At 49.4% G+C, this 26,440-nt stretch overlaps 1 protein-coding gene across 3 annotated transcripts in view; it reads left to right on the top strand.

Moving 5' to 3' along the window:
* TBXAS1 (thromboxane A synthase 1) overlaps positions 1-26,440 on the top strand; it is a 174,952-nt gene that overhangs the window by 135,603 nt on the left and 12,909 nt on the right. For 2 of the 3 annotated variants that reach the window (XM_049893416.1, XM_049893418.1), the window contains exon 10: positions 25,429-25,520. In XM_049893416.1, the coding sequence (XP_049749373.1) occupies positions 25,429-25,520 (92 nt within the window). Of the gene's footprint in view, positions 1-3,711; positions 4,398-25,428; positions 25,521-26,440 lie in introns of those variants that run through there. The other variant, XM_049893417.1, reaches the window with a different exon arrangement.

Here is a 26,440-nt window from a genome sequence, read left to right as displayed (position 1 = left end):
CACTATGGGCATATACCCCAACAACTGATATCAGGGTGGGGGTCCTGACAGCTCACATGGAGGGCTGCTCTGGGCATGCACCCCAAAAAGTGATGGCAGCGTGGGGGTCCTGACAGCTCGGAGAGGGCCGCTGTGGGTGTGCACCCCAACAACTGATATCAGGGCAGGGGTCAGTCTGTCTCTGCAGGAAGAGGGGGATCTGAAAGAGACAGTCTCCCGTTACAGCCACACCCATCAGCCTGTCTCTGATGCCTTATGTGAGCATTTCACATCCACTCACCCGGCCTCAGAGGGGCTGAGCCCTGCTACCAAATAAGCTGTTGGGTCATTTCCCATCAGTCCAGACCAGGAAGAGCTCAAATGAACTTAGGAAGGTTAACACTACGCACAGGTGAAGCTGATGTCCTCTGGGTCCACCTGTCGGTGAGCTAGAGTTTCACCTGAATGGGCCATTTACTGAGCTGTCACGCACATTATGGCTTTTAAAGCATCAACAGTGTGGGCTATATTCCCAACAAGCAGCTCTGGAATGAAGGCAGAGCACACTTTCTCACTAGACTCTTCTGGCAAAGCCACTTCCACGCAGGCAGAGCAGAAGCCTGGGATGGCATCATCTCACTGGAACTTGAGGGCTCCCAGGCCCTGAAATGTCTTTCCATCAGCCCATCGCTAGACCAGAAACGTCACCGTTAGGCTGCTCTGCCTCTGCCAGACCACCTCACCTGTTATGAAAATGCCAGTCATCCTGGAAGAGGCCAAGGAATCAAGTCCCACCAGGACGTAAGTGCCTCGAGATTCTCGTCTGTTTGGGCGTTGGCATGTCCCAGGCCTGGGACGGTGCCTGGCACAATTGGGGGCTGGTGACAGACAGGGGCTGAGAGAATGAACGAATGCTAGCTCACTCCATCTTTCCTAACGAGAGACTAGCAGGAGGCAGGTTCGAGGTGGATCATGCGGGAAGGGGCCCTAGAGAAAGCACATGGTGCCTGTGTCCTGAGAGGAGAGAGCTAGACAGAGACAGGGGGATGGAGACAGGGGGATGCAGCAGGTGAAAGCAGTGCTTGGCTGCCCCTGCCATCTACATGTCCGTGTATCCAAATGCCCGCGGGATCCTTCATAGGCCCACAGTGGATGCCAGAACCTGTTATGCTGAGGAAACATGGGAACCTGGGCCCTTAGGGCAACCCGGGGTGCCTCCCACCCAAGACAGGGACTGAAGTCACGCAACTCTGCTTGGATACTCCCAGGGAGGAGGAGCTCACTACCTAGTGTGTCCTGTTCTCTTCGGTAATGGTCTTCCTTGCACTGACTTGACGCCAGCCTCTGCGGATTATCCACCCACTGGCCTTGGTTCCGTGCCTGCTCCAGTGCAGTATTTGAGTGTCTGCTAAAACCAAGTGCCATCAACTCCAACTCAGGGCGACCCCTGTGTGTCAGAGCAGAGCTGTGCTCCGTCAGGTTTTCAAAGGCTGTGGCCCTTCAGCAGTAGATTGCCAGGCCTTTCTTCTGAGGCACCTCTGGGTAGACTTGAGCCTTCAGCCTTTCTGTCAGCAGCTGAGCATGTTAACTATTTGCACCACCCAGGGACTAGGTTTAAAATCAAGAAAGGTTTGTTCAGGGCTGTATCCTTCCACCATACTTATGCAGTCTGTATGCTGAGCAAATAATCCGAGAAGCTGGACTATATGAAGAAGAACGGGGCATCAGGGTTGGAGGAAGACTCATTAACAACCTGCGTTATGCAGATGACAGAACCTTGCTTGCTGAAAGTGAAGAGGACTTGAAGCACTTACTGATGAAGATCAAAGACCACAGCCTTCCGTATGGATTGCACCTCAACATAAAGAAAACAAAAATCCTCACAACTGGAACAATGAGCAACATCATGGTAAACAGTGAAAAGATTGAAGTTATCAAGAATTTCATTTTACCTGGATCCACGATCAATGCCCGTGGAAGCAGCAGTCAAGAAATCAAACGACATATTGCGTTTGGCAAACCTGCTGCAAAAGACTTCTATAAAGTGTTAAAAAGCAAAGATGTCACCTTGAGGACTAAGGTGTGCCTGACCCAAGCCATGGCATTTTCAGTCACCTCATATGCATGCGAAAGCTGGATGATGGATAAGGAAGACAGAAGTAGGATTGATGCCTTTGAATTACCGTGTTGGCGAAGAATACCGAATATTCTGTGGACTGCCAGAAGAAAAAACAAATCTGTTGGAAGCACAGCCAGGATGCTCCTTAGAAGGGAGGATGGCGAGACTTGGTCTCACGTTCTTTGGACATGTTATCATGAGGGACCAGCCCCTGGAGAAGGACATCGTACTTGGTAGAGGGTCAGAGAAAAAGAGGAAGACCCTCAATGGGATGGACTGACATGGCGGCTGCAGCAACAGGCTCAAGCATAACAATGACTGCGAGGACGCAGCAGGACCGGGCAGTGTTCCATTCTGTTGTACGTGGGGTCACGATGGCGCAGGACTGGGCGGTGTTTTGTTCTGTTGTACACGGGGTCGGCAGTGTTCCATTCTGTTGTACGTGGGGTCGCGATGGCGCAGGACTGGGCGGTGTTTTGTTCTGTTGTACACGGGGTCGGCAGTGTTCCATTCTGTTGTACGTGGGGTCGCGATGGCGCAGGACTGGGCGGTGTTGTGTTCTGTTGTACACGGGGTCGACAGTGTTCCATTCTGTTGTACGTGGGGTCGCGATGGCGCAGGACTGGGCGGTGTTTTGTTCTGTTGTACACGGGGTCAACAGTGTTCCATTCTGTTGTACGTGGGGTCGCGATGGCGCAGGACTGGGCGGTGTTTTGTTCTGTTGTACACGGGGTCGGCAGTGTTCCATTCTGTTGTACGTGGGGTCGCGATGGCGCAGGACTGGGCGGTGTTTTGTTCTGTCGTACACGGGGTCGGCAGTGTTCCATTCTGTTGTACGTGGGGTCGCGATGGCGCAGGACTGGGCGGTGTTTTGTTCTGTTGTACACGGGGTCGCTATGAGTAAGAACAGACTCCATGGCACTTAACAACAACAGGGACTTGGAGTATCTGCTAGCAGTCGGCAAATTTGAGTAGCTTTTGCCTGTGTGGCCACTCCCACCCTCTCTAACCACCCTCTCTAATATCCAGTCACTAGGAAGCTCAGGAAAGAGCCCTGGTGGTGCAGCGGTTAAAGTGTTCGGCTGTGAACCAAAAGGTTGGTGGGTCAAACCCACCAGCTACCCCATGGGAGAAAGTAGTTTCCGTAGATTACAGCCTTGGAAACCATATGAGGCAGTTCTACTCTGTCCTATAGAATCACCGTGAGTTGGAATCAACTAGACAGCAACGGGTTTGGTTTTGGTTTAGGAAGCTCACAATCAGAGTGAGGAAGGAAAACTGGGAAATCAGTGGAGAAGAAGAGACCTTTCCAGAACATTCGAGGTAGCCCAGACTAAAACTTTCTGGCGAGTGTGTTTTGCCCAAGACTGTGGGCAGTGTTGTCTTGTAACTGAATATGGTAGGTGTGCCATCAACCATGTGAATCTGTTGGTCCAGGTGTGTGAAGTGGAGGGAGGTCTGACCCCACTGTGAGTTACAGTATAGGAGGTTTACAAAGGTGAGCACTTAGAATCTAATCCTTTAAATTTAAATATTTAGATTGGGTCTCTAGGACATAAAAGGCAGTGCCTGTTTCTTACTTGCTTAATTTGGTTTTTTTTTCATTTCGGTAGCACAAGTTGTTTTTCAAAGCCTTGTTCCTTGAGTGTTCCCTATGGAGGAATGTAATTAAACTCCACTGCCCCCACCCCACCCCCGCCGGGACCACACGGGGCCAGAGCAGCAGGAAGCAGAAAACAGAGACCCTGAGCAAAGAATCCTTATAAAGATGAGAAGAGAATCGACTTCCCTCTGGTTACGGACAAGATGCTTTAGAAAGCCACCCTGGCTCTTTTTGCAATGGATTTAGTCTCCAGGACATTTTATGAGTAATTTAAAGCTGGAAAAAAGAGGATAAAAATCCTCACCTCTGTAGCTACAGGCAGGAATTTCAACTTTTGAAGAGCTGGCTTGAGTGGCTGGGAAGTGGGGAGGCCTGTGGGGAGGAAATCTTGAAAAAGGGACAAACTTTTTGTAAATGACATATTCAGACACCCCGGCCTCCAGTGAATTCACTGTTGGAGTTCTGCTCTGTGAAGGCAGTTTTCAGCCCTTCCTGGGACAAGCACGGCCTCTCTGGGGATACTCAGCTAGCTGGTGCGGAGTCTGGGGCACGAAGCCTTCGGAAGCCCATGCTGAGACAAACTCTGACAAACCCACTGACCCAGGAGCGTGCCCGTCCTAGAGCAAGGTGGCAAAGAGCTGAAAGGGAGCCCTGACCTGGGTGGAGGAGGGACCCAGCCCAGCCCAGCCCAGCCCAGCCCAGCCCAGCCCAGCCAGTAGCGCCAGCTCACCCACCGCAGCTCACCTGAGCACTGAGCACACCTGAACACTGAGCTGGCTGCTCTTGCCTCCTGGCTTGCACTCACGAGCAGGGTGCTATGCATGGCTGACACGGTCTTGTTGTTCCTTGGTTTCCTTATCTGTGAAACGGACCTCGCAAGGCTGTCGTGAGGATTACAGCGCTAATGCGTGCACAGGTCTTGGGATCACAGAGTGTTAGCTACTTCATCCCCTCTCTGTGACTCAGTTTCCTCTTTTTTTCTTTTTATATATAACATAAAATTGCCATTTTAACCATGTTTAAGTGTACAATTCAGTGGCATTAACTATTCACTATGTCGTACAACCATCACCACTATCCATTTCCAAATCCTTTTCATCACCCCAAACAGTAACTCAGCCCCCCTTAAGCAGTAACTCCCCATTCCTCCTGCCCCCTGTCCTTGGTAGCCTCTAATCCACTTCCTGTTGCTATGAATCTGCTTACTCTGGGTCCTTCACGTGAGTGAGATCCTACACTGCCTGTCCTTTCGTGTCTGGCTTATCTCACTCAGCATAACGCTGCCAAGGTTCATCCACGTGGTCGTAGGCATCAGGACTTCATTTCTCTTTTATGGCTGAGTAATATTCCATCGTATGTACTTGCCACATTTTGTTTATCCATTCATCTTCTGATGGCCATTTGAGGTGTTTCCACCTTTTGGCTACTGGGAATAGTGCTAGAATGAACATTGGTGTACAAGCATCTGTTTGAAACCCTACTTTTGAGTCTTTTGGGTACGTGCCCAGGAGTGGAATTGCTGGGTCATATGGTAGCTCTGGGGCCCTGGTGGTGCAGCGGTTAAGAGCTATGGCAAGCTATGGCTGTGAACCAGAAGGCTGGCAGTTTCAATCCACTAGCCATTCCTTGGAAACTCTGGGGCAGTTCTACTCTGTACTATAGAGTTGCTATGAGTTGGAATCAACTCGATGGCAATGGGTTTTTGTTTTTTTTTTCATTTAATGGTAGCTCTATCCTTACGTTTTTGAGGAACTGTACCTCAGTTTTCTTATCTGTAAAGGACCAGTCTAGACCACGTCTCTGCCATTGATGATGACAATGATAATTGACTGTCATGTGCCTGTCCCTAAACTAAGCCCTTTCCTCCCAGTAACTCTATGAAGTAGACACTACCACCACCTCATTTCATCGGTGAGGGACAAAGGTGCAGATAAGAGCAATAACATGTCTATAGGTTCTGTAGCTAGGAAGGGCCTAGTGTGGGTTAGAAGTCCCATCTCCTGACTGCCTGGTCTGTGTCCCTGTGAACATTTCCGCTCATGATCAGTGATGGACAGCTCTGAAGCTGTTCCTCAGGGCAGTCACGTTCCTGCTAGACAGTGGGTCGGCCATGGCTCCAGCCTTTCTGGAAAGGAGAGGGGGCACTCAGGGCTTCCTCCTGGCTGGGAGGGGTGGGCCTGAGGCTGTGTTTGCACATCACTTCGCAGGACCAAGAAAATGCTGCCCACGGCCCATGATGCTGCCCAGGGGCCACTGCTAGGGACGCTTGTCTGCTGTGTTAGTCACCTAGTGCTGCTGTAACAGGAATACCACAGGTGGATGGCTTCAACAAAGAGAAGTTTATTCTCTCACAGTCCAATAGGCTAGAAGTCTGAATTCAGGGTGCTGGCTCCAAGAGAAGGCTTTCTCTCTCTTTCGGCTCTATAGGAAGGTCCTTGTCATCAGTCTTCTCTTGGTCTGGGAGCATGTCGGCGCAGAAACCTCAGGTCCAAAGGAGGCACTCTGCTCCTGGCACTGCTTTTCTGGTGGTGCGAGGTTCCCACGTCTCTCTGCTTGTTTCTCTCTTTTATATCTCAAGAGAGATTGGCTTAAGACGCTGTCTAATCTTGTAGATCTCATCAGTATAACTGCTGCTAATCCATCTCGTGATATCATAGTGATAGGATTTACAACAGACAGGAAAATCACATCAGATGACAAGATGGTAGACATTCATACAGTACGAGAAATCACGACCTAGCCAAGCTGACAGATATTTTGGGGAGACACAATTCAATCCATGACATCTGCCATATTCGCTGGCACCATCCTCACCTGCCACCTGGATAATGCGTTTCCCTGGAAGTTCCTGGGTCTGTCATGGGTTTTTCAATCATTCCATTACTTCTCCAGTCCACTCTCTGGGTTTCTGAGTCCTCTTTCCTCGAGGCCCACACAGGGCAAGATGAAGTGCACATGAAAAGAGAGAGTGGAGGGAGGGAGCGGGCTGTCTCATCAGGGGGAGAGTAATTGGGAGTATGTAGCAAAGTGCGTATAAGTTTTTGTGTGAGAAACTGACTTGATTTGTAAACTTTCACTTAAAGCACAAAAAAAATTAAAAACAAAAAAAAAGATGAAGTATACATGACAGCCTCTCCCTGGGCTCCCGTCCCACCCATGAAGGAACATTCCTGAAACATCACCCCATGGGTCTCCCCTGTACCCCAGCATCCAGCCTTCTTGGTGCCTTTCCTCACCTTCATTTGTGAAGCAACCTTGGCTCCCTTCATTATAGGAAGTTCTCCTGCCACCCTGGGCTGTCACTCTGGGTTCCATCCCCCCGGAATCTCTCAGACGTGCAGTTCCTTGCAGCTTGTCTTCACTGTGTTCTTTGTCAAGGAGTGCTCAGCTTGCCACCTGGCTGCTGCCTGCCCTGACCCTGCCCATCATGGTGCCTCGGGCCGCCTCCTCCTCTCCCGAGGCTGAGGCTCACACCTGGTGTTAACTGCAGCAGGATGCCATTGTCCCCAAAATGGTGGGGAACAGGAAACTGCCCCACACCCCAAGACTGCGGAGTCTCTCCCCCGCCTCATCTTCCTCTGAAGAGCTCAGTGAACGATCCCCCAGGTGGCTGCAAATTAGAGATTTGTAGACCTGATGGTGCTAATCGCGGTGACCGCCATCATCCTCGTAACGGTAAACTTTTATGGAGTACCATAGCTATTCATAGTAATTTTTACACGTTAAATAAATCTGACCTAACTCTATAAAGGGACAGACCCTGCTAACCAAGAATATTATGAAATTAGAAGTCTCTAGAAGCATCTTACGGAAACATCTCAAATTCCGTAACACACATGCCATTCAGAAGGGTTTTTTCTGGGCTTGAGTTCTTCGCCGACGACTTGGATGATTTCAGGAGTATTGGCCACCTTCCTAGGTCTGTGGCCTGAGATGTCTATGTTGGCTACGCGAGGACCTTCTATGGAAACATCTCCTTTCCAACTTGTTTTCATCAAAGAGTGAGCCTCTGGAATCAAGTATTCAATATCAAACAATATTGACAATAACAACGATGGAAATAAGAATTACCATTTATTGAACCTGTGCTCTGTATCTGGTACTGGGCCAGGCAATTCCAACAACCAATTCTGTATTCTCCCTCATTTTAAGGATTAGGGAATTGAAATTCAGAGATTAGGCGACAAGCTCAAGGTGGAGGCAGAGCCTGGATATGAACCCAGATCCAGTGGCTCCGGAGTTCCTGGGTGCTATTCTGGGAATGGCTGGCAGGTCTGTGGTAAATTGTTCCATAAGAACTGAGGGTTGGCCAAAGTGGTACGTTGTTAGTTGCCCTTGAGTTGATTCCAACTCATGACGACAACATGTGGTATAGCAGACACTGTGATAGCTGTGGTGGCGTAGTGGTTAAGTGCTACAGCTGGTAACCGAAGGGCTGGCAGTTCAAATCCACCAGGTGCTCCTTGGAAAATCTATGGGGCAGTTCTACTCTGTCCTGTACAGTCGCTGTGAGTCGGAATCAACTCAATGGCACTGGGCTTGGTTTTTTTTTTTTTGGTGATAGCTGGACAGTGCTGGGAAGTTCCTCCCCCTCTCTGGAGTGTCTCCTCCCCATCTGCTGCCACCAAGTGCCTAGGGGCATTCTCAGAGTAAACAGCACGTTTTACTGGGACCTTAAGTTTTAAACAACTAAGAAACCCTTATGAGTCAAGATATGCCAGTCTTTACCATAAATAAACAAGAAATCAATTTACTTCAACAACCAATACACGGATCATAGCACATAAAAATATACAGCAAAAGAAAGGAAAAACCCTGAGCCAAGAAGTATACTGTTTCTTCTAACTTAACATTTGACAAATTTATATTCTCCTTATCTGCCCTTACCAAAAACCAAACCCACTGCCGTCGAGTCGATTCTGACTCATAGCAACCCTACAGGACAGAGTAGAACTGCCCCACAGAGTTTCCAAGGGGCCCTGGCAGATTCGAACTGCTGACCTCTTGGTTACCAGCTATAGCGCTTAACCACTACGCCACCAGGGTTTCCTGTCTGCCCTTGTGTGTCTTAAAATAAAATTCTATTGATATTTCCATGAAAAATGATGTTTTCTATGTAAAACCCACCAGATCAGGGACTCTTCTCTTCATTTTGTCCCTTGGGTTTCAGACAGCCAGCCTCTTCCCTCAGGAATAAGTAACACATCAAACCTGTCATCTGTCACTGTATCTAGTAGCTTTTTTCTCCCTCTCCCTCAAAATTTGGCTCAGATCTCGCTTAGGCAGGTCTGTGGGTGTCCCAACAAACACACCCTGCTCTCTGTCCTCCTCCTCGGCCTCCTCTGAGCTCTGTGAGAATTCTGGTGACACACACCATATCTAGCAGGACAACCCGTGGCCCAAATCTTACTTCCTACATCACATCTCAAAGCCTTTAGAGACGCAAGCCAAGTTTCTTCTGGAGATTTCATTCATGTCCATGTGAAGTGGCCCCTGGGTTTAACCCATTCTGTGGTCCTCGCCGCCATCTTGGATACAAATTTTCAGAAACAGCATTCCCAGTGGTCCTCATCAGGTTCTGAAGGCCTTTCCCTCCTCAGCTGGGAGACCTAGCGACCATGAAACCCTTCCCTCTCCTGTGAGGCAACACAGGCCCCCAACTTGGAATTCACCTTCCTTAGCCGTTTGTCAGAAAATCCAGAGTCAGCAGCTGTAGAAAGAGCGTCTCATCCCTCATCCTCCTCCTCTCCCGCCTCCTCCTCCTCTCCCTCCTCCTCCTTCCATCCTCTCCCTCCTCCTCCTCTTCACTGTCCTCCTCCTCTCCTGCCTCCTCCTCCTCACCTTCCTCCTCCTCCTCTCCCTTCTCTTCCTCCTCTCCCTCCTCCTTCCATCCTCTCCCTCCTCCTCCTCTTCACTGTCCTCCTCCTCACCTTCCTCCTCACCCTCCTCCGCCTCTTCCTCCTCTCCCTCCTCCTCCTCTTCCTCCTCTCCCTCCTCCTCCTCCTCACCATCCTCCTCCTCACCCTCCTCCTCCTCTTCCTCCTCTCCCTCCTCCTCCTCTTCCTCCTCTCCCTCCTCCTCCTCTTCCTCCTCCTCCTCTCCCTCCTCCTCCTTCCATCTTCTCCCTCCTCCTCCTCTTCACTGTCCTCCTCCTCTCCTTCCTCCTCCTCCTCACCTTCCTCCTCCTCTTCTCCCTTCTCTTCCTCCTCTCCCTCCTCCTTCTATCCTCTCCCTCCTCCTCCTCTTCACTGTCCTCCTCCTCTCCTTCCTCCTCCTCCTCACCTTCCTCCTCCTCCTCCTCACCCTCCTCCTCCTCTTCCTCCTCTCCCTACTCCTCCTCCTCACCATCCTCCTCCTCACCTTCCTCCTCCTCCTCCTCACCCTCCTCCTCCTCTTCCTCCTCCTCCTCCTCACCCTCCTCTGAGCTTCTGCTTCAGTTCTGGGGATGTAATAAGCTCTTAGCAGGATTTTGCCGCCCCCCCCCCAAACAGATGCAGGAATTTCTTCCACGGCCGGATTCCACAATTAAAAAAAAAATTTGTTTTTGTTTTAGCTATGTTGTAGAGAAAAACATGAATGCTGTTTCAGGGGAAGACAGAGGTTTGTTAAGAGTTTAAAATAACTGCAATTGGGGAACTACGTAGCCCATCACAAATGGAACCAGGTAGTCCCAGGGCAGTTTCATTATGCAAGTATTCTGAGGGGTAAAAAGAGGAACCAACCCACAGGAGGGCAGTTACACGGAGATCAGTGGATGTTATAATAATCACACAGTGACTGGGTACTGACACGGAGATCAGTGGATGTCACAGTCACCGCGCAGTGACTGGGTACTGACACGGAGATCAGTGGATGTCACGGTCACCGCGCAGTGACTGGGTACTGACACGGAGATCAGTGGATGTCACGGTCACCGCGCAGTGACTGGGTACTGACTACACGGAGATCAGTGGATGTTATAATAATCACGCAGTGACTGGGTACTGACACAGAGATCAGTGGATGTCACAGTCACCGTGCAGTGACTGGGTACTGACTACACGGAGATCAGTGGATGTCACGGTCACCGCGCAGTGACTGGGTACTGACTACACGGAGATCAGTGGATGTCACAGTCACCGCGCAGTGACTGGGTACTGACACGGAGATCAGTGGATGTCACAGTCACCGCGCAGTGACTGGGTACTGACTACGCACAGTCAGAGCTGGTGGCTGCAGGTAGTTTCACAGGATGTTCACATCACGGTCAGACGCTGCTCCCATGAACTGTCTTTATCACTCCTGCAAAAAGACACTGTCGGCAACAGCAGCAGGCAGCATTCTTCCCGAGCACGTGTGTCTGGAGGGGTGCGGGTGGCCACTTGGTCAAGGCCCCTTGGGGCACATGGTTTCACATCCTGGTTTTAACCACTGAGGAAAAACATGTTTTTCTCCAGTACATAGCTGTGAGTCTAGAAATCCAGATTAAAGTTAGATAGCGGGTCCATATATGATGACTGCGCTGAAAGCTGTCTTTCCTGAGACATAACAGTTTCCTAGCACGACCACAACAAAATACAGCAAACTAGGGGGCTTGTGAGAACAGAAATGTATTCTCTCTCTCACAGCTCTGGAGGCTGGGAGTCCGAGATCAGGGTGCTGGTCTTGTTGATTCCTTCTGAGGCTCTGAGGGAGAATCTGCTCCAGGCTTCTCTCCCAGCTCCTAGGAGCTCCTGAAGCTCCTTGGCTTGCAGCTGCGGCGTCACATGGCTCCCTTCCTCTGTCTCCCTACCCTTCTCTTCTCCTTTTTTATACAGACATCAGTCATATAAGATTAGGATCCACCCTATCCCACTATGACCTCAAGTTAACCTAAGCGATAACTTTTGCAAAGACCCCATCTCCAAACCGAGTCACAAGTACAGGGGGTTAGGACTCCAACATACCTTGTTTGGGGACACATTTCAACCCATAAAACCCAGCTAAAACAAAAATGCTAGTGGGGTGTCAGTACCCTCCAAGAGGTAGACAGTCACCAGTCAAAAAATTCAGTAAATCGGGCTGAAAGTGAGGCCTATCCAATAATGCTCCGAATATTAAATTAGCCAACTGCTCGACGTTCACTACGCTATAGAAAGAGAGCAGCAGCATTGCTTTTTCCCCTTTGTGTCTAACCACCAAGAAACATGAAGACAGGCTAAAGATCAAATACTTTCCCTCCTTGCCTGTCTGATTAAGCCTCCTTCACCCCGCACAGTGCTTATATGTAGGAGAGAGCCAAACCTGAGCTGAAAGGCAGGGAGGCTCTCTCCTGCTATTTCAACACCAAGCTGTGTTTCTTCTGAAAGGCATTAAAATGAAGAGCTGCAACCACTGGCCACTCACTAGGATTGTTCTGGAAGGTTCTAAACAGACCATTAGTAATCCAACGATTTACTCACCAAGACCCCAGCTCTGAACCTCTGTGGCTACAGCACTCAGGCGAGCCCAAGGTAATCGGCGCCCCCAAAACACAGGGCAAAACTGTTATCAGAAGATGTCATTTTTCCTAAATGTCACATATACAATTTTCATTGGAGCGTGATGACAGATAGTGAATAACTTAACATAAATTTGCATAATACAATACAGCTGTTAATTCATGATCATAAAAATAGGAAAGCAAAAAGTTTTGTAGTTTGGGGCATTTACAAGTCTTAATTTTCTTCATATACTTCATTTTTGAATGGACTATAGAAAAAGAATGCGGGATCAGGATTGGAGGAAGATTCATTAACAACCCAGGATATATATTATACAGATGATACAACCTTGCTGACAGTGAAGAGGACTTGAAGCACTTACTGATGAAGATCAAAGACCACAGCCTTCAGTATGGATTACACCTCGACATAAAGAAAACAAAAGTCCTCACAACTGGACGAATAACCAGCATCATGATAAACGGAAAAAATATTGAAGTTGTCAAGTGTTTCATTTTACTTGGATCTGCAATCAATGCCCACGGAAGCAGCAGTAAGGAAATCAAACAGCATATTGCCCTGTACGAATCTGCTGCAAAAGATCTCTTTAAAGTGTTGAAAAGCAAAGATGTCACTTTGAGGACTAAGGTACACCTGACTCAAGCCATGCGAAAGCTGGGTAATAAATAAGGAAGAATGAAAAAGAATTGATGCCTTTGAATTATGGTGTTGATGAAGAGTATTTGAATATACCATGGACTACCAGAAGACCGAACAAATCTGTCTTGGAAGAAGTACAGCCAGAGTGCTCTCTGGCAGCCAGGACGGCGAGACTTCATCTCACATACTTTGAACATGTTATCAGGAGGGACCAGTCCCTGAGGAAGGACATCATGCTTGGTAGAGGGTCAGTGAAAAGGAGGAAGACTCTCAGCAAGATGGATTGACACCATGGCTGCAATGGTGGGCTCAAGCATAGCAAATTGGACTGAAGATGGCACAGGACGCCGCAGTGTTTCGTTCTGTTTTACACAGGGTCATTATGGGTAGCAAATGACTCAGTGGCACTTAACAACAATCTTTTGAAACATTCCTGCCTGTTTATCGCTTGTTTAATACTTACTTAGGGTTGCCAGACAAAATACAGGTGCCTGGTTAAATGTGTGCTTCAGGAAAACAACAAATAATTTTTTAGTTTAAGTATGTCGCATACTATATTTGAAACATACTTGTACAAAAAAATTATAGGTTGTTTATTTGAAATGCAAATTTAACTAGGTGCCAGTGTTTTTATTTGCTAAGTCTGGCAACTTCTATGCTTCAGAAGTGGCTGAACCTTCTAGCACTTTACTGGCAGGGCCAAGGGGACCTTTGCGTAGGGCAGGACGCCAACCTTGGAGACCCTGGTATCTTTCTGTCTGGTGGGGGCCGGCTCCAAGGAACACTGAATCAGAGGAACAAGACTGTAGAGGTGCCGGGGCAAAGAGGAAACCAAGGCACGCAGCACACCCAGACTCTCCTGCAGCACTGGGGGGTTTAGAGCTGTGTTTTTCAAACTGTTTTGACCATAACCCATCTGAGAAATATACTTTACAATTCAACCCAGAGCACATATACGTATGTAACAGAGATGAAAATTTTATGAAACAATATGTAACTTTGTATTGTAATATATTCTATTATGTTCTAGTCTTTTTCATTTTTCTAAATGCTGGTCTTAACCCCCTAAATTGAATTTATAAACCCCTAAAAGATCACAACTTACAGTTTGAAAAATACTGGGTTAGAAGGTCACAGCTCAGGAGAGGGAATGAAAAGCTTTAAAAAAAAAAAATCCACTTTACAAACGAGGAAAACAGGTTCAGATGCCTTAGGAGATCTTCTCAGTTCATTTTGATAATTTGTAGCCAAACTAGGAATAAAAGGTAGTTCTCCCTCCTCAGATCCTGAGGCTGGTTTCCTTCTAGGGCTCTTTCTCTTCCCTACCCATTTCCCTGGGCTCCAAGTTACAGTCATGCATGGCTGGGATCCACATTTTTTGTTTTATTTTACATAATTATCTTACTCCAATATCATTTTGTTATCACTCCATATTCTAAAACTTCCAAGATTCTTGTCATTTCTGATCTAAATTTATGTCATTGCTAATAGCATTGCCCTGATGTATATCAAAGTTTGAATTAACTCATCTGGGTCCTTGTCCTTTGATCTGTAGCCTATTCCTCTGCCCCGCCACCTCACCATCCCTGCCCCCGCTCCCTGCCCCCCATAACTGTGTCTCACTGTTTTGGTGTCTCAGCAGTCTGCACAGTGACCCTTCGGTATGTTCTCCACTGGGATGGGCACAAGGAGCCCTGGTGGTGCACTAGTTAAGCACTGGCTGCTAACCAAAAGGTTGGCCGTTGGAATCCACCAGCTGCTCCTCAGAAGAAAGATGTAGCAGTCAGCTTCCATAAAGATCACTGCCTTGGGAACCCTATGGAGCAGTTCTACTGGGTCACTGTGAGTTAGAATCAACATGACAAGTAAGGGATGGGACTGTCAGTGCCAAGAGAAAACTTGATACTAGTAACCGTTGTTGCCACCGGTTCTCCCTGAGTCCAGGAAGTAGGTTACTTCCTACCTAGGGCTGGCCTCACAAAATACCACAAGGTGCATGGTTTCAAATGACAGAAACTCACTGTCTCTCTGCTCCAAGGCATCCCAGTACCTCTAGCCCTCCCCGCTAGAGCTCCCATCCTGGCTCTGCATGGCTCCAAACCCGAGGTCCTGTGGGCCCCTCTGCCCATACCCTGTGGTCCCAGGCCCATCTGTAAGGGCACCTCTGGTGTCTCCTCCCCCAAGGGCTGGGCTTCCTCCCTGCCCCCTGCCCCGCACCTGGGCAAAGGTGTGGACCTGCCCTCTCCCCCATCTTTTCAGGTGGGCCCTGGCCACCTGGATACCAGACCCTGGAAACGTGCCACAGCCCTGGCCCTGAGCTCAGGGCCCTCCCGGGGCTGCCCACCTCCTAGGGGCCCATCTGTCCCCTCCGAGTGGCCTCAGGTGACAAGGATGCAGCAAGGCCAGTGTGTGTGCCGTGGGCGGTACAGGAGGGGCAGACATGGCCACAAGGCAGCAGGGTCCCTAAGCTCCCAACACCCGAACCTGTAATTAACACGCCGCCTGGACACGTGGGTGAGACCAGCAGAGGGATACTTTCCGAACTCCAGCTAAAGGGCAGTAAACAGCTGGCTGCCAGGGAGCACCTCAGTTGTCTTCCAACACCTTGTTTAAGTGCTTTTGTTTCCATGTGAAGGAACACAAATATTTCTTGAACATTGCTTCAGCAGGGCACCTCACCTTCTCTAGAAACCTTTCTGGCCCCCACACCCCAGCCCCTGTCTCCCACTGCTTCCTCCATGAGGCCCCCACCAGGTCCCCAGGCCCCATGAGACCCCCCCACCCCTGCGGTTCCCCCATGAGGCCTGGGTGTTCCCAGCTGCCTGTACTTCTGTCCATCACAGCGCTCAGAACTAGGGTGTTGCTGGGCTTCTTCACCCCCAGAGACTGAGAATTTAATGTTTTAATTGTGGTAAAATACCTCTAACAACAAAAATTACCGTTTTAATCATTTTTACGCGTATAATTCAGTGGCATTGATTACACTTACCACTTTGCGCAACCACCGCCACTGTTTCTAAAACTTCTTCATCACCCCAGAGAGAAACTCTGTGCCCGTTAATCAATAACTCCCCTCCCTGCTCCCCCCAACCCCTGGCTAACCACTGACCGACTTTCCGTCTGTGTACTTGCCGCTTCTGGGTCTCTCAGATATGTGGGCTCCATATTTGCCCTTTTGTACCTTACTTCACTCCACAGGACACTTTTGAGGTCCATCCATGTTGAGGCACGTATCAGGACTTCATTTCTGTTTATGGCCAAGGAACACGCCACCGTATGGATGGGCCACGTTGTATTTCTCTCTATTCTTTGGTCTGAGCTGACCTCCCCATCTAGTATCAGCTGAGACCACTGGTCCTGCTCTCTTTTCCCCTAAACTGGCCACACTGATGCACCTCACTTCCTGGCAGTTGTTATAATCTGGTAGCAGACATCATGTAGGCCTCTGGACATCATGCTTGGGCAAAACAGTTCGTTTTTTGTTTTGTTTTGTTTGTTTTTAAGGTTGAGCCTAGACCTCCCTGCTTCTGACATGTGAAAAAGGCTGAGCTGGCAGCCAGAACCTTGAGATGAGCTGAAAAATACTGCCACCATCAATCACGCCACAGTGGCGATCTCTATCTAACCAGAAAATTCTGAGCCCAGACAATGGTTCGCTTATTTCAAACAATATTCAATACTGCAGAATTCCAGGCCAACAAAAGGCTTGCCACGGGTTCTTGGAGCCGGCTGCAGAGGGATTTAACCTACACAGGGGAAAAAGAGCCCTTCAATTACAAATCCCCGGGCTGTGAGGGAGACCGGGAGACCTCTGTAAATAAATCGTAAGGTGGTCTGCTGAAAGGCAGCTGTTCCCTTGGGGGCATCTCACCTCATGACAGTTGAGGGGGGACGACGTCTGGGTAAATGTTTGGGTAGAAAGGCTGCTTGCCCGGCTGCCGAGAGCAGAGCTGGTGACCAGGGGGAACAGCCCCTCCTCCCAGTCCCAGGCCCTGGCATGATCCGTTGTTACAAACATCCAGGCGGCGGACGCCACAGACTTCTGGGCTTTTCAAGAACATTTACCCAGCTCACAGTCAGCCAGGAGGGAGCACTGGGAGAGCAGGCAGGAAGCAGGGGGTGGCAGGGGTCTGAAGCCGCTTTCTAAATTTAACCCACAGTGCTTTTAGGCTGAGTGGATACAAAATAAATTCCAGTGCTTAAGGCTCTTATCTTTGTTTACCATTTTCCCAAACAGTAAGTGGCCTGCACTCCGACTTTTCCACAGAATTATCAGTGAGAGACACACAGGAACAAGGGATGGATGGGGAACGCTGGGGTGGGGTGAGGGTTAAAAAGAGCCAGTTGATCGCTGTCCCCTTCCTGGGACATTAACTGGGCCTGGGATCTGCTATCGTCACCTGGCTGACTCAGGGTGCAACAAGTGTGGCCTGATGTGTCAGACATCCCAGAGGTGGGGGCACTGAGGGGTCACCCACGTCCACCCCCTATCTGTGAATACCCACAATGACCTTCCGGAGGGTCCGCACTGCCTCTGAGGGCCTCCCATGGACATGGGCTGCCGCCCATTGTTCAGTCCTGGTCCATGAAAGCTCTCTCCAATGTGGAGGCGAAACCTCCCTTTCTGGCGTGTACTCTCCCTGAGCCCGGTTCCACTCTCAACAACCACATTCCTCCCCTTTGTGACCAGCCTGCCCCTCAGATGTGTGATGGGCTCTCCTTGTGTCTTAATCTCCTGGGGCTGCTGCGATGAAACACCACAAAGCGCGTGTCTTATAACAACAGAAATTTACCGTCTCTCAGTTCCGGAGGCTGGAAGTCCGAGACCAGGCTGTCGGCCATGTTGGCTCCTTCTGAGGCTCTGAGGGAATCTGTTCCAGGCTCTCTCTCCCAGCTTCTGGTGACAGCCGATGATCCTTGGCGTTCCTTAGCTTGTAGCTGCACCTTTACATGACTGTCTTTCCCCTGTCTCTCTGTCTGTCTCTGTGTGTCTTCTCTGTTATAAGGACACCACTCATATTGGATTAGGATCCACCCTACTCCAGTATGACTTCAGGTTAACCTATAGAGGAGTCCCTGAGTGGTCAAATGGTTAATGCCCTGGGCTGTTAACCAAAAGGTTAGAGGTTCAAGTTCACCAAGAGGTACCTCAGAAGAAAGCCCTAGAGATCTGCTTCCAAAAAACCAGCCATTGAAAACCCTATAGAGCACAGTTCCACTCTGACAGACGTGGGGGCACCATGAGTCGGGGTAAACGCAACAGTGACTGGTTATTTTCTTATCTGTGGAATGAACGCAAACATTGTCTCTGCAAAGTAAACGCAGTTCACTCCCTCCCCAGCGTGGAGAAAGCGGACGGGCGATTCGTCATCATGTACTTAGGGGCTTGTTTCTCTAAGTATCATATACAATCAACTGCGAATGATCCATGCCAATAGGAGAACAGAGTCCTACATCGTACAAAAGAGCAGATCACTCAGGCTCCAGGGCTGCTGATTTTGGATTGTGGTTTATGCTGATGGGTGTTTGTGTCTGATAATTGGGAAACTTTTAAAATTAGGTAATCAGATATGTCTGATTCATTCCTACCCCCATCACACACATACACGCGTGCTCTCTCTAGGAATAAATAACTCAGCTCCCAAAATAACCCCAATAATTCTTTCTCTCCACCCTTTCCTGGAATAGAGATGCTGGTTAGATTTAGAATACCGGAGAGGAAGGGGAAGACCCACAGTCAGGATAAACAGAGGGGCTGGGACGTTCACACCACGTTTCACACCAGACTTGCTGCTGAAGCTGTAGGCAGTGTGCACAGCCCAGTTGTAAAACCATTTGCAGTATCTCCTAAAAAAAAAAAAAGCTCAACAAATACATCCTGCGTGACCCAGCAATTCCGCTCTCAGGTTACGTGTCCAACAGAGACTTGTATACCCGTTCACCAAAGCCGTACACAAGGGTGTTCGTAACAGCAGAATTCACAATGGCCCCCAAACTGGTTACAAGTCAAACACCCATCTACAGCCGAAAGGAGAAGTAGAGCACGGTGTTGTCACCTAGCAGAGCACCACACAGCAATGAGAATGAGCATGCCACAACTACACACAACAATGTGGACAAATCTCACAGGCATGTACCGAGTCATGCTGGATACTCCATCTGTGGAAAGTTCATGAAGGAAAAGTAAAGCAAATCTCTAGTGTTAGAAGCCAGGAAAGTTCCTCTTGAGGTCGTGGGGCTTCAGAGAGCTGGAGCACTCCGGTTCTCGGTCATGAAGCTAGTTACACAGTGTGCTCTCTCTGTGGAAATTCGTTGAGCTGAACACTTTTGTTTGTGTTATATTTTTCTGTATGCATGTTATACTTCCATAAAATGGACAAGAGTGAGGGAGAAAAGGAAAGAGAACGGGAGGGAGGGAAGAATGAAGGCAGGAGGTCTAGGCAGCAGGCAGAGTGGAAAGGTCTGGGAATCTCCACTCCTGGCTCCGCTGTTCACTGACTGTGTGGCCTTGGACAAGCCAGTTAACCTCTCTGAGTCTCTTCTGTTGTCCATCAGATAGACAATAGCTGCCCTACCCACCTCACACTGCAGCTAGGACAAACGCTGCGAAGGATGTAACAATCCCTCAGGAAACAGCAGTTCCACAGGAGGGGAGGCAGTGCTGGTACAGATTCTGACGACAGGAATTCCCGTGGAGGCTCAGCAGAGCTCAACCCAGACCTTGGGTGGGGAGTGTGTGTGTGTGGTGGGCGTGGTCTGTGTGGGCAGTGTGTGTGATACGTGTGTGTGGTGTGTGTAGTGTGTGTGATATGTGTGTGGTGTGTGTGGTACATATGTGTGGTGTGTGTGGTACGTGTGTGGTATGTGTGGTACATGTGTGTGGTATGTGTGGTACATGTGTGTGGTGTGTGTAGTATGTGTAGCATGTGTGGTGTGTGTATGTGTGGTGTGTGTGATGTGTGTATGTGATGTGTGTGTATGGTGTGTGTGGTATATCTGTGTGGTGTGCGTGGTCTGTGTGTGATTATGTGTGGTGTGTGGTGTATGTAGTGTGTGGTACATGTGTGTAGTGTGTGTGGTGTATGTACTGTGTGTGGTGTATGTGTGGTGTGTGTAGTGTTGTGTGTGTGGTGTGTATAGGTGTATGTATAGTATGTGAGATGTGTGTGGGGTATAGGGGGAATATAGATGTGTGTATCTGGTATGTGGGGGGTATGTGTGGGGTGTGTGGGTGTGTTATGTGTGGGTGTGAATGTGTGGGGTGTGTGGGTGTGAATGTGTGGGGTGTGTGGGTGTTTAAGGGGGTGGATGTATGTATATGGGGTATGCGTTGTGGTATGTGGGGGTGTGGAGCATGTGAGGGGCATGGATGCGTGTATGTGGGTGTGCGTGTGGTATGTGTGAGGTACGTGTGGTGTGTGTGTGGAGTGTGGTGTGTATAGGGGTGTGTATGTGGTATGTATGACAGGTGTGTATGTGGTATGTATGACCGGTGTGTATGTGGTATGTATGTGGTATGTATGATGGGTGTGTATGTGCGTGTGATGTGTGGGGGGGGTGTGTGTACATGTGAATACATGCACACACACATACACACACACTGGTTTGTGCTCTTTCATGATGCCCCCTCCCCTGATCCCCTCATGGCCTGGGCCTCAGAGTGAGAGAGCCTGTGTGTTAATGTGACATGGGTCTGTCTCTTTCAAGTGGATATAAATAGATGTGTTTATATTCACTGTCCCAGTCACTTTCTTTAAGGTGTGGATGCATTTCTCCATGAAACCTGCCCAGTTCTCTAAGTGGGCACAAAGAACTTTCTGGGCCTTGGCTGGGCATGCCAATGACACTGACCGAGTCCCACGACCCAGTCTGTTTGCTGGAGACTCAGAGCAGGTGGAACTCTTCATTCTTTGGCAGGTGGCGCTGCTCCTGGCTGTCCCTGCACAAGAACGCGTGTCCTAAGGGATTCTGGGGCGAGGGCTGACATCACCCCGCCCACTCTGTATAACGCCAAGGCTGTGACGTTCGGGTCAGCGGTGGAAACACTGTTTGCTGCTCTTGCTTTGGAGGGACAAAATCAGGGCCACCTCACCACTATTCCTTTCGCAAAACAGGAAGACGTTACTTTCTCTATTACCTGTTGCCCTCGAGCCAATCTCAACTCATAGCGACCCTACAGGACAGAGTAGAACTGCCCCATAGGGTTTCCAAGGGGTGCCTGGTAGATTCGAACTGCTGGCCTTTTGGTTAGCAGCTGTAGCTCTTGACCACAACACCACCAGGGTTTCCACTTTCTCTATTAGGTTCCTGAATCTCCTGGCAAAATCTTTGCCCCTGCAATGCCATTTTAATTTTCTTTTTCTCATTTACACTCCATGTCATATCTGCACACACCCAGTGTAGATGTGTGAGTGCCTCCGTGCATGCGTGTCCAGCTTTCACGGAAACTGATACTCAAAAATCTAAATGCAGAAAAGCGAGATTCAGAGGACGGGGCGGGTTATTTTTTATTGAAAAGGACACAGTAATAGACCTTCCACTGGGTTTATCAGTTGCACGTAAACACTGGCTTACAGATCCTACACTGTATGATAGACTGAGAGACGAAGAATTTCAAAAATAAAATCAGAAGGTACGGCTCACTGAAGATCAAATATAAATGGAAATAAAAACTTCCCTGAAGATTAAGGAACTCTGGTTTGGGAGGTAAATCACCAGGCAAAGATTCAGTTTACTTTTTTAATTTCCGCAAGGCTTTCTCAGGGCACAGTTACTTAGTTGATAAATTCCAGCTGAAACGAATTCCACGGGATTTCAGCTGCTCCTTCCTGAGCAGTTTAATACTCAGAACAGAAAGCCTCACGACAAAGCCACCCCTGCCAATGAACACTTCCAAGGAAGCTTTGTCAGCACTTTCCAGCTGTCAGGGTCCCTCCCTGGGTGGCACAAACAGTTAAGCGCTTGACTGCAAACTGAAAGGTTGGCAGTTCAAACCTACCCAGAGGAGCCTCGGGAGACAGGCCTGGTGATCTGCTTCCGAAAGGTCACAGCCTTGAAAACCCCAGGGAGCAGTTCTGCTCTGCACACACGGGTCGCCAGGAGTCGGAGATGACTTGGCAGTAACTAACAATAACACTGACAGCTTGCAGAGACCTCGCACCGTCATCATCTCCATCACCTACCTGTGAGCTGGGTGTGGCAGCCTCATGATCCTGCATTGCAGACCAGTCTGAGTGTTCCCTGGGCGATGGCCCACCTCCACAGCTGACGGGTGAGTGGCCCAGGAAGGGCCCTGCTCTTGCCTCCCCAACGACTGGACGGCCATGGCCAGCGAGGTGGCAAGGGATCCTCAATGGGTGTATGAGAAGCACAGGCCGACTCTAAGATCCCCTGGCCCGTGCCAGGTGCTAGTCACCAAGGGGCTTGCTGGTGCTGACCCGAGGGCTGGCAGGCCGACGGTGTGCTGGCTAGGGGCAGGCTGGGCCCGGAAGCTCGTGAGCACCACCAGCCTCCCACGCGCCTGCCTGCCTGGGATGCTACTTCTACTCCAAACACTCTAAGCCAAATCACTTTCTTGGCTGAGCTTTCTTCCTCTCTTTTTCACTTCAAATGAATTCTACAAAAAGAAAAAAAAGAGTTGCTAGTTTTTCAAAATGCCAAAAGAAAAACCTGTAGCCACCATATAAAGTAGCCTACTTTGCAGTGGGGAAAGTGGAGAAGTAGGAATCCTTTAGGATTCTTGACAGCCCACCCTCCCTGTGTCCCACCCCACAGCCCAGGCCCACAGCGTCACATTTGCACATGCTGACGTGGCCCAGGGGTGTCCCTAGAAAGGGAAGCCTCCCTGCCCTTCCGTGCTGGGAAGCGGCTGCTGGTGCTCCAAGGCTCAGCTCTAAATGGCAGCTTGCACACGTGCCAACCTCACAGAACTACGGCCAGTTCTTCCAACCCAACTCAGAGACTGTGCATATGCTCTTTCACAAGCTACTATTGTTTACATTTTAATTTTGTGTTTTAACTTTTTTATTATGGAAAACTTTAAACATCTACAAATTGGAAGCATAGTTCAGAGAACCCTGGTAGCCATCACCAGCTTCAGCAAATACCAACCAGGGCCAGCTTCATTTCCTTCCCTGCCCTTCCCCCATTCCAATTTTTCTGAAATCCCAGATGTTGTATTATGTCACCTGCAAAGATTTCAGGATGCATCCCTAAAAGATAAAGACTTTAAAAAAAAAAAAATGACCACGATACTGTTATTACACTGAACAAAATTAACCATATTAATTCAAAGTCCCCTCAGGGACTCGTCATTGGCTGTGGTTGGGTTGGTTGGTTGTTTTAGATTGGTTGGTTTGAATCAGATCAAACAAGCCCACCCCCTTGCCATTGGCTGACTTTCACTTATAAAGACCTCAGCTCAAAGACCTGGACAGCTGTCCCTTGACTGCCCTCCCAGAGCACCTTGTGCTGGCCGCTCTCGTAACCCTGCCCACTTGTGTGCGTCCTGAGGTAGACTGGACGCTCCAAGAGGGCAGGAGGGTCAGTGTGGTCCAAGTGTGGCCCCTGTGCCTAGCAGAGCCTGGTGGGCAGCACGCACCAACACAGCAGGTGTTGAGTGACCCAATAAATGAAGGATCTCCCAGCAGAAACCGTTTTCCCGTTCCTCATAAGCCCATCTGGTAATACTCTACCCATTACGTAGAACCATCTGCTTGGGAGTCTGCCTCCCCTACAGGGCAGAGACTTGTTCATTTTTGGATCCCCGGTGCCTAGCCCAGGGCTTGGCAGGCAGGAGGTGTTCACTGAAAGATGGGGCAGGAATCAGTTCTATTCATGTGACTTCGGATTCACAGGCTTTCCCTCTGTGGCCCTCATTTTCTTCATCTTCATACAAAGCCCTGATGGCTAAGTGCTCAGCTGCTCTCCAAAATGTCGATGGTTTCAAACCCACCAGGTGCTCCACAGGAGAAAGATGTGGCAGTCAGCTTCGGTAAAGATGACAACCTTGGACACCCAACGGGGCAGTTCTACTCTGTCCTACAGGGTTGCTATGAGTCAGGGAATCAACTCGATGGCAATGAGTATAAAGAAGATTTGGGACTTTGAGTTGGCTCAGGTTTCCTTTCAGTGGGGGCGGCCATTTGGTGTGCACTTGCTGCCCCCTGGTGGCCGAATGTGCTCAACCCCTTTGTCCCTATTTTCCTGAAAGTAGAACTACTGGGAACAGCAAGTGCCCAAGGTTGCATTGGTCTGTGAGTGGGATGCCTCACCTTGTCAGATGAAAACGGAGGCCTCAACCTCCCTTCCCCGCGCCCACCACTCCTCTCGGCTGCAGAAGCGCAGGGTGGGGCTCAGACAGACAGAAGGACAGCGCCCCAGTCCTCAGCCCCCAGCTGCACATCAGAACCTCCAGGGGAGCTTTCAAAAGAAGTCATGCTGGGCCCCACTGCAAACCAATGAAGTCAGAGCCTGGGGGGTCGGGGCGGGGTCAGCATGGTCATGTGAAAAGCTGCCTGGCTTCATATGAGACCAGGTGTACCAAGATGCTGTTTATAGGACGTGTTTATACGAACCCAAAGCTGAGAAGCACAGTTACAGTCCCATACAGGGAATGAGTAAATGAAGACTTGGGTTTTAGAATCTAAAAACCCCTTAACCTACCTTAAAAAGTTTTCTTTGACAAATCCTCACAGCCTACAACCCACACAGTTTCAGCTGGGGAGCCAACACCATTTGCGGGTAGGCCTGCTGCTGCCAGACCTGGCTTCCTTTCCCTTCTGAAATCAGTTCCACCTTCTGGTGCACAGCACCAGTGTTTCTGCGTTTAAGATTCCTTTGGCTGCAGATAACAGAATCCAATCGTGGCTAATTCAGGCCAACAACGAGAACTTACTGGAATGGTACTATGTTTGTTTGTTGGATATTGCGCTGTTTGTCTTTTCACTCTACTTTTGCTGTACCAAGGTCCCTCGGTGGCACAAACAGTTTGAACTTCACCACTAACCTAAAGTTTGGAGATTTGAACCCACCTAGTGGCACCACAGAAGAAAGGCCGGGCAATCTGTTTCCATATGGCCAAGAAAACCCTAGGGAGCAGCTCTACTCTTTAACATAAGGGGTCACCATGTGTTGGAACTGACTTGATGACAACGGAAACATGCTGTAGCAATCATTAGGCATGTGACCACCTCTTTGAGCCTTGGTTTGCTCATCTAAGAAGTGGGAGAACAGTTGCCTCACTGGTTTTCTGGGAGGGTTAAATGAAGGAACGTATGTACAATACTTAACCTGCCACATCATAGAGTCCAAATAGATGCCAAATGTTGCAGCTGCCACTTTTGTTTTATCACCAAACATGCCCACGCTACACCCAGAGACCCCCAGCCCCCGGCAGTGCCCCCGTGTTGGCAATAATATCTAGCACTGTGGAAGGCGAGCACAACAGAGTCTCTGGAGTCCCAATCTGATGTAATTTGGGTTGTAGCTATTTCTCATCTTGAGGGGTTTCCACTTAAATGTTGGCTGAAGTTGGAACTGGACTTCAACTTGAAAGTCTCCAGAAGACAACGCTGTGAGGTTCTGTCTAACACAACGTTCTTCCTTTGTCCCATCCTCTCCATTAGCCCGCCCTCCAGTACTGCAGCCTCCAGGAAGGCCTGCCCTATCTGGACATGGTGATTGCAGAGACCTTGAGGTTGTACCCACCGGCTTTCAGGTATGCCCCATGCCCTTCTCATGCACCCCAGGATCCCTGCAGCCTCTCTAGTCCTCCGTCTGGTACCATTGGCACAGACATTACACACGCTGGGCTCAGTCTCAGCAGGGCAGGGTCTGTGTTTCGGGCTTCTTTGTATACCCCCAGAGCACAGGGCACCATGCCATGGCTATAGTGACCTACCATGCATGTCTGGCCCATGTTCTCAAAGCATCGCTGGGCTTTTCTGGACATGGCCTCTCTCCCCAGGTCACCTCTTCAGCCTCCCAGCCTGATGACTTTGCCATCCCCCCCATTCATTCATTAATTCAGCTGCTATTTATTGAACATCTACTACGTGCTAGCCACTGAGAAATCAGCTGTGTACAAAAGAGAGAAGAATCCCGTCCTGCGGAGCTGACATTCCCATAGGGAGTGTCCAAGGCGTGGGATGCCCCCTCCCTATTCTCCAACAATCCATACCTGCTTGTCTCCGGGGCTCCAATCACAAGTCACCATTCCAGGAAGTGGGTGTCCCCCCACCCCCCCACACCTGCTCAGGTTCTATTCTGGGGAACGTTCCAGCATCTCTAACACCTCACCAGTGGACAGTCACATCAACCTGTAAGTGCCAGAGAGCAGGAGTCAGGACTTCTGCTTCCTCCACTAGGCACCCCATGGAGCAGGGGCCTTAACCCACTTCCCCAGACCCTTAGAGAGTAAAACAGTGGCCAGGTTTCAGGCTTTAGAAACAGAAGTAACACAAAGCATTTAACTGACATTATGGACTGAACTGTGTTCCCCAAAAAGATAAGTCCTAACCCTTGGGACCTGTGAATATGGCCTTCTTTGGGAATACGGTCTTTGCAGGTATTATCAGTCAGGCTAATATGAAGTCATACCAGAGCAGGGTGGGTCCTGATCCAATGATAAGTGCTGTT

Source organism: Elephas maximus, chromosome 8 (genome assembly GCF_024166365.1).
Source record: "Elephas maximus indicus isolate mEleMax1 chromosome 8, mEleMax1 primary haplotype, whole genome shotgun sequence".
In the NCBI taxonomy this organism is placed as follows: Eukaryota; Metazoa; Chordata; class Mammalia; order Proboscidea; family Elephantidae; genus Elephas; species Elephas maximus.
Note: the sequence above shows the minus strand (reverse complement) of the source record. Positions and strands in the feature narration are given on the sequence as shown.